The 13,398-nt window shown below is 43.0% G+C and overlaps 1 protein-coding gene across 1 annotated transcript in view; it reads left to right on the top strand.

The window, feature by feature from the left end:
• ca10a (carbonic anhydrase Xa) overlaps window positions 1–13,398 on the top strand; it is a 352,599-nt gene that overhangs the window by 287,775 nt on the left and 51,426 nt on the right. The window contains exon 4 of the mRNA XM_055229558.1: window positions 7,422–7,607. Coding sequence (XP_055085533.1) covers window positions 7,422–7,607 — 186 coding nt within the window. The remainder of the gene's footprint in view (window positions 1–7,421; window positions 7,608–13,398) is intronic.

The raw sequence follows: 13,398 nt of genomic DNA, 5'->3' as shown, positions 1-13,398 counted from the left end.
GTAGAGCTGCTAAACTGGGCAGTGCCTGGAGGACTAAAGGTGAGAATGACAGTGGAGGAGGGGCAGGGTGTGGGGGTATGAGGAACAGTGTGATTGGTTTAACAGGTATCCATATTTCAAACTCCACCCCCACCTGTTTTTAATCAGTGCAGTCCTGCCCGATGTCACCAACTTCTTGAAATTGCACAGGCCACTGAAGGCAGCACACACCAGAAAGCTACAAATGTACCTAGTTTGCACTAAAGCTACCAAAAGAAAAATGACTACGAGCAGTAGACAATGCTATGCTACACCATATACACAGTTTAGTACCAAAAAAGTGGACTTAGTGTTTAGTTTAGTTTAGTTCCACTTTACGTTTAAGTTTATTATCATACTGTGGGCTGTTCCAGGCAAAGACGTAGAAATCTCCAAGGAGATAGTTAGCTGACCTTTCACAAGAAGTTATTATTGCCATTTCTAGAAAGTTCCACAGTTTGGCATTAAACATATCCCTTCACAGACACAAGTAGGTGACCCTTGTTACAGGTTTATGCTTTTTTTTTCAATATATATTTTGTGCAATAAAAGCTTTAACTGAATAAATTCATTATTCATTATTTTATGAATTAAAATTAGATACAGACAGTACATAGTGCTTATACAAAATATATGTACAAGGGCCAGACAAATTTGTCTTAAATACAAGGGAAAAATCTGGTACAGGACCTTATTATTATTATTATTATTATTATTATTATTATTATTATTATTATTATTATTATTTTATTTATTTTGTTGCGTTGTTAAAAATAATGGGAACACTATTTTTAGTTTAGGTTTTTTTTTTTTTTCCTTTTCTAGTGCACCTTCTAGTTTTCATCTCGCGCTTTAAAAACTACTGAAATTTCAGAACCACTAAATATATTCAGAACTTGTGGGAAGGCTTTTTTCTGTGGAAATGTGAACAAGAAGATTTTAAATAAAAATAAAAATCGAAAAACTTGGGAGAAGAGCAGACATGGAATAAAAGTTATAAAGTCTAACCATGCGAGGATTTCCACGCTGTCTAACAACTTGATCTAGATAATGAAAAACAGCAAAGATAAAAACTTTAAGAGTTTAGCTAACTGTGCTAGCACAGATAGCGCCGTAGTGTTTTATCACTGTTCCTGTCGGTACCGTTTGAGGAAGAGAAGTTAGCAGGCTAATTAAATAAAGCCCTGAGGATTGTCCCATAACTGTCAACAAACAAAAATAAAAGATGTAAAAGCTTCACAAGGTAGCTACAAATGTGCTTTAAAGGTTGAACTTGTAATGGCGACGATTCAGAGGAGAGAAATAAAGAACAATAACAAAGATACAAGCTGTCTTCAGTGTGCAATACTGGTACATTGAATTTACATTTCAAAGTGCTCATAGGAATATGAGTAAAATGTGTCTGGAAATAGCATAATCAAAGCCACAGTCCTGTAGTTGCATCTTGCATTGATATGTTTTTGTTGTTGTGTACTTTCCAGGAGGATTTTAATAGTAGGCTATTGTCTCTTGCTCATGCCCACTACACCCAAAAAGGCACCTGGCCACTGGGCCGATACACCTCTCGTTCAGTGTTGTATATATATGTAAGGTACACTAGATAAAATCATAAGGAAAAAAAACATAAATAAAAAAATAGTGTTCCCATTATATAGAGTTACAACGAGGCCAGTTACGTCGCCCGGACTGGCGTTACCGGGGCCCCACCCTGGAGCCAGGCCTGGGGTGGGTGCTCGGCAGCGAGCGCCTGGTGGCCGGGCCTTTCCCCACGGGGCCCGGTCGGGCCCAGCCCGAAGAAACGACGTGGGGCCGTCCTCCCGTGGACCCACCACCTGCGGGAGGAGCCATGAGGGGCGGGTGCGGAGAGATCCGGGCAGCAGTCGAAGGCGGGGACCTCGACGACCGGATCTCCGGACATGGAGACTAGCTCTGGGGACATGGAATGTCACCTCGCTGGGGGGGAAGGAGCCTGAGCTTGTGCGGGAGGTTGAGCGTTACCGGCTAGATATAGTCGGCCTCACCTCCATGCACAGCTTGGGCTCTGGAACCCAACTTCTTGAGAGGGGTTGGACTCTCCATTTCTCTGGCGTTGCCCGCGGGGAGCGGCGGCGAGCTGGTGTGGGCTTGCTCATTGCCCCACAGCTCAGCCGCTGCGTGTTGGGGTTCACTCCGGTGAACGAGAGGGTCGCGTCCCTGCGCCTTCGGGTCGGGGACAGGTCTCTCACTGTTGTGTCAGCCTACGGGCCAAACAGCAGTGCAGAGTACCCGGCCTTCTTGGAGTCCCTGGGAGGGGTACTAGACAGTGCACCAACCGGGGACTCCGTTGTTCTCCTGGGGGACTTCAACGCCCATGTGGGTAACGACAGTGACACTTGGAGGGGCGTGATTGGGAGGAACGGCCTCCCCGATCTGAACCCGAGCGGTGTTTTGTTATTGGACTTCTGTGCTAGTCACAGCTTGTCCATAACAAACACCATGTTCGAGCACAAGGGTGTCCATCGGTGCACATGGCACCAGGACACTCTAGGTCGGAGGTCGATGATCGACTTTGTTGTCGTGTCATCTGACCTTCAACCACGTGTCTTGGACACTCGGGTGAAGAGAGGGGCTGAGCTGTCAACTGATCACCACCTGGTGGTGAGTTGGATCCGCTGGCGGAGGAGGAAGCCGGACAGACCTGGCAGGCCCAAGCGCATTGTGAGGGTCTGCTGGGAACGTCTGGCGGAGCCCTCTGTCAGGGGGGTCTTCAACTCCCACCTCCGGGAGAGCTTCTCCCTGATCCCGGGGGAGGTTGGAGACATGGACTCCGAGTGGGCCATGTTCTCCACCTCTATTGCCGATGCGGCTGCTCGTAGCTGTGGTCGTAAGGTCTGTGGTGCTTGTCGCGGCGGCAATCCCCGAACCCGGTGGTGGACACCGGAAGTAAGGGATGCCGTCAAGCTGAAGAAGGAGTCCTATCGAGCCTTGTTGGCTCGTGGGACTCCTGAGGCAGCTGATGAGTACAGGCGGGCCAAGCGTGCCGCGGCTCGGGCAGTCACAGAGGCAAAAACTCGGGGTTGGGAGGAGTTCGGGGAGGCCATGGAGGAGGACTATCGGACGGCCTCAAAGAGATTCTGGCAAACCGTCCGACGCCTCAGGAGGGGAAAGCAGTGCTTCACCAACACTGTTTACAGTGCGGGTGGAGAGCTGCTGACTTCGACTGGGGATGTTGTCGGGCGGTGGAAGGAATACTTTGAGGATCTCCTCAATCCCACTGTCACGTCTTCCGAGGAGGAAGCAGAAACTGGGGACCCAGAGACGGACTCGTCCATCACCCTGGCTGAAGTCACTGAGGTGGTTGGCAAGGCTCCGGGGGTGGACGAGATCCGTCCTGAGTACCTCAAGTCTCTGGATGTTGTGGGACTGTCTTGGCTGACACGTCTCTGCAACATCGCGTGGCGGTCGGGGACAGTACCTGTGGAATGGCAGACCGGGGTGGTGGTCCCTCTGTATAAGAAGGGGGACCGGAGGGTGTGTTCCAATTACAGGGGAATCACACTCCTCAGCCTTCCCGGTAAGGTCTATTCCAGGGTACTGGAGAGGAGAATCCGACCGATAGTCGAACCTCGGATTCAGGAGGAGCAGTGTGGTTTTCGTCCTGGTCGTGGAACACTGGACCAGCTCTATACTCTTCATCGGGTCCTCGAGGGTTCATGGGAGTTTGCCCAACCAGTCCACATGTGTTTTGTGGATTTGGAGAAGGCATTCGACCGTGTCCCTCGTGGTGTCCTTTGGGGGGTGCTCTGGGAGTATGGGGTCCGGGGCTCTTTGCTAAGGGCTGTCCGGTCCCTGTATGACCGGAGCAGGAGCTGTGTTCGCATTGCCGGCAGTAAGTCAGACCTGTTCCCGGTGCATGTTGGACTCCGCCAGGGCTGCCCTTTGTCACCGGTTCTGTTCATTATATTTATGGACAGAATTTCTAGGCGCAGCCAGGGGCCGGAGGGGGTCTGGTTTGGGAACCACAGGATTTCATCTCTGCTGTTTGCAGATGATGTTGTCCTGATGGCTTCTTCGAGCCAGGACCTGCAGCAGGCACTGGGGCGGTTTGCAGCCGAGTGTGAAGCGGCTGGGATGAGAATCAGCTCCTCCAAATCCGAGGCCATGGTTCTCGACCGGAAAAAGGTGGTTTGCTCTCTCCGGGTGGGTGGTGAGTCTCTGCCCCAAGTGGAGGAGTTCAAGTATCTCGGGGTCTTGTTCACGAGTGAGGGAAGGATGGAGCGGGAGATTGACAGGCGGATCGGTGCAGCGTCTGCAGTGATGCGGTCGCTGTATCGGTCCGTTGTGGTAAAGAAGGAGCTGAGCCGGAAGGCGAAGCTCTCGATTTACCGGTCAATCTACGTTCCTACCCTCACCTATGGTCATGAGCTTTGGGTAATGACCGAAAGGACAAGATCGCGGATACAAGCGGCTGAAATGGGCTTCCTCCGCAGAGTGGCCGGGCGCACCCTTAGGGATAGGGTGAGGAGCTCGGTCACACGGGAGGAGCTCGGAGTAGAGCCGCTGCTCCTACACGTTGAGAGGAACCAGCTGAGGTGGCTCGGGCATCTGCTCAGGATGCCTCCTGGACGCCTCCCTAGGGAGGTGTTCTGGGCATGTCCCACCGGGAGGAGGCCCCGGGGAAGACCCAGGACACGCTGGAGGGACTATGTCTCTCGGCTGGCCTGGGAACGCCTTGGGGTCCCACCGGAGGAGCTGGAGGACGTGTCCGGGGTGAGGGAAGTCTGGGAGTCCCTGCTTAGACTGCTGCCCCCGCGACCCGGCCCCGGATAAGCGGAAGAAAATGGATGGATGGATGGCTGTTCCCATTATATTTATATCAGACCTGGATGACTGAGGGATTACACATCATTTATATGGTATACGGGCTGGTGGTGCAGATTGGCAGCCTCACTTCCGTCAGTCTTCCCTAGGGCAGTTGTGTATAATAGTAGTTTACCAGCATCGAATATGGAGTGAATGAATCCTGCACTGTAAAGCACTGGGTGTCTTGAAAAGCACTGTATAAATCCAACCCAATTATTCATTCATATTGAAAGTGATATATTGTCATTCCCAAGGATATAATGTTATTTCCTCATGAACAACAGACCTGGAGTTTTGATTTGTTTCATTCACACATGTGCATCATACAGGGCCTGCATATTTAAGGTGTTTTTTTTTTTTCCTCAAACTGCAAACACTGTTCCACCTTGTGATGTCATGTGGCAATACAGGAATACACATTCACTAGAATCATTAAGATGATTTCAGCCCTGGAATTGCTAATCTCTACTGAATAAAACATAAAAGGAGCTGTTAACTTGAAAACTACTGCTTCATGACATCACAAGGTGGAACAGAGCATTTTGATCTTTGGAGATGTTACAGACTAATAATAAAAGGTGAATCAAACATGTGTGAATGAAACAAAACACAAATCCAGGTCTGTTTTTGAAGAGATAACAACATTATAACATGGCTTAAGGCTCATAAGAGTGATATAGGACCTTTAAGGCAAAAATAAATCATCTATTTCCAGCTGCATTACTGAACGGGCTTTTTCATTGCTGTGATTGTGAATAAAAAAAATAAAAAAAATACATAAGCAAATCAAATAAAATTAATAAAATACTAATGGACCAGGAGTAGACACAGACCAAATACATGGTTTGACTTGTCTTCCATTAAACTTCTGCAGAATGGTTTAGCTCAGCGGAGGACCTCTACCACCTCAATTATAACCACAGCAGATGTGGAATATACATAACCCGATATTAGTGCATAATACCACATATGTATGCAGGTTAGCTTACATTATAAAGTAATTGCTACTCTCCAAAGACCATTTTTCTCAATTTGCTGAGTGGAGTTATGCAAAGATGGTGGTCGCTAGTAGACGCTTTGGTGTGGTTTGAGAATTCATATATGGAACTACGGTGTTGGTTTTGATTTAGAAGTCAATTTGTTCAGAGTAAGCACTTTTAAAGATATTTTTCCTTGATTAAAAAAGTTTCTGAAAAGATGCATGTTTTGAAGGCCTTGCTGCAGGACTTACTGGATTTCAGTAAACCTGTAGGTATTTATAATAATAAATAATAATAATACATTTCAATTAATTTAAATTCAATTCATTTTATTTTTGTAACGCCCAAAATCACAACAACAGTTGTCTCGAAGGGCGTTCATGTTTTGGTTGATGGGGGAAACCGGAGTACCCGGAGGAAACCCATCCAGACACGGGGAGAAACATGAAAAACTCCACACAGAAAGGCCTGACGACCCGGGGATCCAACCAAACCTTCTTGCTGTGAGACATGAGTGTTGCCACTCAGCCACCGTGCTGCCTAAACATTTTATTAATAATGCACTCTTCATTCAACAGAATACCAGAGTGCTACAATAAAAAATAACTTTAAAATACTAATTGCTAAAAGGTAAAAACATCAACAATAAGCTTTTCTAAATAAAAAGCTTTAGACCCTGGAGTGTGTAGATTTAGTTTGAGAAAATATTGCACGAGATGTCAGCACTGGTGACTGTGATGTTGAAGAGGAAGAGATGGAGAGGCTGAGGATGCAGATGGTTCTACTGCTACTGTGGATAGGATATAAGAGGTTAAAGTGTATGTAAGATTTAGGTTAGCCCATGTGACACATAAACATGGCCTAACTCTGTCCCTAAGTACAAGGTTACCATCTTCAAATATGACTTTTACTGATAACAATTGTAATGATGATTTGTTCTTAGTTACAAAAGCATTATACATGACAGCCATGCTGCTTATATTATACTTTGGTGTTTTGGTTCTGAAGACAATTAGAAATCAGAAAGTAGTTGGTTTAAACCTAGAATGCCTCTCTCTGATCTGAATCACTACCTAAACCCCAGCACCTGTAGCCATCATGAATCAGTGCTAGTGCAGCCTCTGCAGCTCAGTGAGTGAGTTTTGGAGGTTCTGAGCTTTCTCATGAGACATAGTCCGTCCATATACTGAGAATGAGATAAACTTGTATGTGCCCTTGATATGCATCTTATCTTAAGCGTACAATTATTCAGATTCAAAGAAAATTATTTAGAGTTTCACATAATCTATTTACAGTATATATGTCAATTTAACATGGAACACTTCGATGGAAAATGGAGACCTATCTAACAGTTTTCACAGTGCTAGCTAACCCTAACCTTTGAGGGTTTTAGGGTTGCAGTTTGAGACTGTGGGAGTGTAGATAGGTGATTCAAAATGACAGAATATGGTTGGTAAAATCCTTGTTGAATTTTTGCATTCAGTTAGAAGTTTCAGATACTATTGAAAACGCAACCCGCAAACTACACTGTCTTCATAAAATGTCTGCCTTTCTAACCAGATTGCATTTTCCCTTGTCTAGGTGGGCGGGACCATGTACAACACAGGCCGCCACGTGTCCCTGCGATTGGACAAGGAGCACCTGGTGAACATCTCGGGAGGACCAATGACGTACAGCCATCGTCTGGAGGAGATCAGGCTACACTTCGGCAGTGAGGACAGCCAGGGCTCAGAACACCTGCTCAATGGTCAAGCCTTCTCTGGAGAGGTAAGGCACCAGGCATAACGGAGGCATTATAAGGCCGCAAGATTAATCGCAATCGAAATTGCATTTTGAATGGATGCAATTAGCAAATCATAAAAGCCTCAATTTTTGAAGTACCGTAACAAAATCTCCTGTCTCATTCTGCATAAAAACTGCTAACCTTGTAGTTTAGATCGGTGCAAACATATTCTGAAACGTGAATCTGGTATTGGTTTGTCATATTTCAGTCTTTTTGTCATTTTTTCTGGACTGATTTAAAGAGTGAATATTATGCAAAGTCGATTTTCATTTTAGCTTTCTTCCATGTTATAACATTGTTTTCTCTTCAAAAATATGCCTGAAGAGTTTTTAGATGTCACCCAGGCATGTTTAATTATGTGATCTCTCCCGGGCCCTAATCGAACCCTCCTTGTGGTTAGCTGTAAGATTCTGTTGATGTAAGCATCCAATAGAAATGAGCACAATGTTTGAACGAGTCTGGTGATGATTTATGGACTTAAAAACGCAACAGTCCTGGGAAAATTCATATAGTATATTTTCTGTGGCTCAGAGGCAAATGACTTTATAGAGAGGATTACTAAAACAAGTGTGAAAGAAGCAAAATGCAACTCCAGGTATGTTTTTATGAAAGAATAATAATGCATCTCTCCAAAGTTTCTGGATTTCCTTTTTTACATTTTGTCTCAGAAAGAAATAGTCCTCCCCAAAGCTTATGAATATATGTGTAAGACAAAACAATATATACAAATAAACAAAAAAAGCCCCTATCCACTGCCAAGCCTCAGTCCTGACTGAAGCATGCAGCAGCAGGCAAATGATGTACTCAAGTAACAGTACCATAACTTCAAAATATTACTCAAATATTGAATATGTCAAGACAAAATATTTAAAAACAGACCCCAAAAGTGAGGTAAACTAAACCTTTCTGAAGGAGCAGACTAAAAAACACAGATATTCAAAACATCATATTTTCAGTTTACAGATTTTGTCACTTGTAGACTTACATACAGTGGAAAGAAACTTATTCAAGTAAGAGTACTGTTACACTGTCAAATATATAGTTTTATATTTATATAAGTATAATATATTCAAGTACATGTACATGAGTATATTTAACAAAGTACTATCCACCTCTATCTGTGGACTCCAAAATCAAATTTGTCTCGAAGCTCTAAAAGGCTGAATGATTCATAATGTGGGAGCTTTAGAGATTAGCATCCCACACGGCCCTCGCAGTTACTCACACATGTCATGAGCTTAAGTATTAGCCCATTGTTCCACAGAGCTGCGAGTCACTCATTCGGCTGTAATCTGCAATTAGAGCTATAACCAATTTGTGTGGTAACAAAATAATTGTGCTCTCGACAGGCAAATTTATTCTAATTAATGTTAATGATGTACCTACCGTGAGTCTGAGAGCTGGTTTTCACTTGCTCTTGGACGCGCCATGGTGACAGAATCCATTGGGAAGTAAACAGTGCGTTTGATTTGCACTGCAGCGTACGAGAGGTCAAGTCAGCCATGACCCTGTGTCCACTGTCCACTGTCTGAGAGAACTGGACCTGAGAGGGAGAAAAAGCAACGGTGGTTTCTGCAAGACAAAAGGACAAAGTTTAAAATGTTTCTAAAGGGCCAGATTACAATAAATTAACCATAACCATCCCGTGCACAGTGTTCTCTTATCGCGGGGGTTACGTTCCAAAAATAACCCGCAATAGTTGAAATTCGCAAAGTAGTCAGCTTTATTTTTTACAATTATTACATATATTTTAAGAAACCCCTCTCCACACACTTTATACACAGGCTTTCACATTTTCTCACATTTTTCTCTTGTTTAAACACTCTCAAAGTTCAAACCTCCATAGATTAAAAAAAATTGAATAAGCACAGTACTATAGAACAAAACCAAATACTATACTGTACTTTAAATAAAAATGACTACTTTTAGAAACACTGTAACACATTTTATTTTAATGATCAACCTATGAGGTTGGACACATAAGAAATGATTAATAGTGACTCAGGTGTATTTCACAGTTCCTCTGACCACGCCTCTTCATCCTGGCGCCGCTGTAATGTCTCGTAATGTTCTTTTTCCTGCAGTCACTGATCCACAAATCTAAAGCACACTCCATCCACACATCTTGTCTCTCCATCTTGTTGCGGGCAGTTCCAGCCGGCAGTTCCCGCCACGTAACTTCTACGTTCTCTTAGCATGTTCAGAAGTCCAACTTTTTCTGCGATGGTTAGCATCTTCCTTGGCCTTTTGGGTGCGGGTGTAGGTGCCTTTGTCGGTGCAGAATGTTTCATCAACATTGTGGGTTTTGTTGGGGAGAAAACTTGCAAACATACAGCACTTCAGAGTCACACAGCGATCCAACATTTATGTAAATTTGGCTGAACACATTCTGTACTGTACAGGAGACACGGCACGTCCCTCAGCCAATCAGAACACAGAACACAGCGTTCGTACACCGTTAAAAAAAACATGCAAAATGCACACACACAAAAAAATCCACGACACAGCGAGATCACTCAGAGCAATATCACATTACAATCGACATCTTCTGTAATGAAACTACTGCAAATCGCATGAGGTTTGTAAAGCTGGAATGTATTGTTTTGCATCATATATATTTATGAAGAATTGTCATGTGGGAGCATGGATGACGTAGGCTTGTGGGCGGAGCATTGGACAAATCTTAAGGAGGGTTCAGAAAAAGCCTGGGGGTAAATTATTCAAACATGCAGGGATGACATATAAAACCATTACAGGCATGTTTTGATGAAGGAACAACATTATAATATAATTGCAGAAAGATTTAAAAAAAAAATTGCGCAATACCCCCTCTTTACTCCGCCCACAAGCCGCTTTCACCTATGCTCCCACACGGCCATTTTTCATAAATACACAGAAGCAGGTTACAAAACAATACGCTACAACTTGACAAATCTGACGCAATGTGTGGTAGTTTCATTAGGAGGATGCACGCTGGTAGTGAAGTGATAGTGCTCTGAAGGGTGTGGGGAGCAAAGGGAGGCGGGACTCAGAGCAGCATAAACAAAAGTGAGTTTTATAAAACATGTTAATAAGTTGTTTTTGGCAAATAATAGCATTTTCAAAACAATAAAATGTAACATGGCAATGTAAATATGTTATGTGTTAGCAGTTAATACCTCACAGAATACCCCACTTTAATTTCATATTCACTAGAAGTGTCTCCCCTTCAGGTACATACTTTGGCCTTACATATTATACTTTGTTATATTAGAAAAAAAACATGTTTTCCTGTTTTCCCCATTATTCATAATATTACCTCTCCTTCACCTCTCTTATCTTGTACTGCCTCTCTATCAACAAATATTGCTACCGGATACATTTGTTTCATTTTTTTTCTTTTAAAAGCTTATTTTTTCCCCAATCAGAACAAAAACACAACCTTGTGCTCTCCACCCCACAAGCCCCGCTACCAAGCAACCCCTATCCCTCTCTTTGAAACAAGTAAAAGAAACAAAAAAAAAAAAAAAAAAGCCAGCCTATTGATGGTTTCAGCAAGTCCTTGAGAATTTTACAAAGACCGATACATTCTCCATATTTGAAAGACACAGCTTGTTCTGAACAGCAACCAGATGGACATGCATAAGAGCACATACCACTCCGCACAGATATCTCCATAAATGAATTCTATAGAAGACCACCTATATATAGCTTAGTCTGCATATGCATGTGAGCGATAGTGGGTTAACCCTGATGATGCGCACTGGCTGCTTGAAGGTAGAAGATGGAAAATTCAAATCTCTCAAAAGAGCTCAAAAGAGCTGTCAATCTAAGTCCATGTGTGTTGAAAGTACACATGGCCATGATCTGTGTATTAGCATGCATGGAGTGCTTATCGATACCTGGCATTTCAACAGTTTCATGAAACTAGACCAGGGGTGTCAAACACATTTTCACCGAGGGCCACATTAGTAAATGGCTGCCCTCAAAGGGCCAGATGTACTACTTTTTTAATTTTTTAATTAACTGTTTCTGTATTTATCACTTATTCACATTACAAATATTGCATATGCATTTGCTTGGATGTAAAAAATAAAGCTGTGTAACTGCGTATCTACTGATAAAATTATGTTATATATAATATATATAAGACCATCATACCTTTTAATTCACCCTGTCGAGGGCCACATAAAATGATGTGGAGGGCCACATTTGGCCCACGGGCCTTGAGTTTGACACATGTGAACTAGAATATGGAAAATAAAATATATACTGGTGTACAAACACTGCATTGAATCCATATCAGAAATTTTATATCAAACTTTATATCATCACCCCTACTATTATGAACAACAGTATTAGTAGTAGTTTCCCATGTATTTGAGCAAAATGCAGTTCTTGTCAAAATATGTCTGCATTTAATTATAAAGCATTTTATTTGCTGGGAATCAGAAAGTGGTCATTAGCATGCTAGTTTTTGTTAGCAATAATGATGACAAATCTCTGCTCTGGTCTGTAGTGTATTGTTTTGTTTCCTTCTTTTGCATATTTATGAATGTGGGAGCATGGGTGATGGAGCCTTGTGGGCGGAGTCTTAGTACAGAGGTGTGGTCTCAGATAAGGAGTGTTCAAATATACTGACCAGGAGAGATTGCAAGATTAGTCAAATATGAGTTGATGACATCTAAAACCTCTTCAGGCATGTTTTTGATGAGGGAACACCTTTATAACATGGTAGAAAGCTCAAAAAGTTGATTTTGCATAATACCCCCTCTTTAAGACAGAAACAACCTAAATATGCAGACGTGAATGAAACAAAACACAGTTCTGTAATTTTTTGGTGAAGGGATAAAGATTATGTGATTGTTAAAAGCGTTACAAAATTTGGAGAGATTCATTTTACCTTTTGGTACTTTACAGCTGCTAGTTTAGATTCCCAGCGCACAGTCACCTTTCACTAACCTGTGGGCCTTAAATATATTACACTGCACTTAGCACATTAGCACAAAGTGAGTACGAGCGCGGCAGGGACATTAGCGTTTCATTTACACACGACTGCACTCCACATGGCACTTTTACTACTAGACCTTTGTAATCCAACACAAACACAAAGCTAACCAACTGCCTCAAGTGTATCATTTCTGGTGGAGACAAGCAGATCTGCCACCTGCTTGTCTCCATGGAGATGCTATTGCTTTTTCTGGAATATTCCACAGTGCAGTTTGGACTCAAGGTGACAGTGACACAGCAAGACCGAGTTACAGGTCATTGATGGAGAAGTGACCCCATTTTCAGCAAAGAGGGGTTATTTTGCTTCTGTGGGGTATTTACTGCTAACACAAGACATATTTAGATCACAATGTTACCTTTGATTGATTTGAAAATGCTATATTTGTAGAAAACAATCTATTAACAGACTTTGAAACTACTGCACATCAGATCCTGTTTGTGAAGTTATAGTGTGTTGTTTTGTGTCATGCTTTTGTATATTTATTGAGAGTAGTCAGTGTAAGTTTGTGGGTGGAGCATTGGGCAAATCCAACAGCTAACTGTAATGAGAGTTCGAATAGGGGCCGGGAGAGATCACTAGATTACTGAAACATGTATGACATGACGTCTTCACCCGTAATATCCCCTCTTTAAGAATCATCAATATTTTTATTCATAGGAATATTTTCAGCAACAAACGCAGCCTTAATTAAATAAATTAAATACAGATAAGTTCAATGCTTTGCTGTGGAACATTACAGGCAAAGTAGTAACATCTCCAAACACACAAGCAGACAGAGTACCATC

The sequence above is a fragment of the Periophthalmus magnuspinnatus genome, chromosome 19 (assembly GCF_009829125.3).
Source record: "Periophthalmus magnuspinnatus isolate fPerMag1 chromosome 19, fPerMag1.2.pri, whole genome shotgun sequence".
Lineage (NCBI taxonomy): Eukaryota > Metazoa > Chordata > Actinopteri > Gobiiformes > Gobiidae > Periophthalmus > Periophthalmus magnuspinnatus.
The sequence above is the reverse complement of the archived record's forward strand: the minus strand, read 5'-3'. Positions and strand labels throughout refer to the sequence as shown.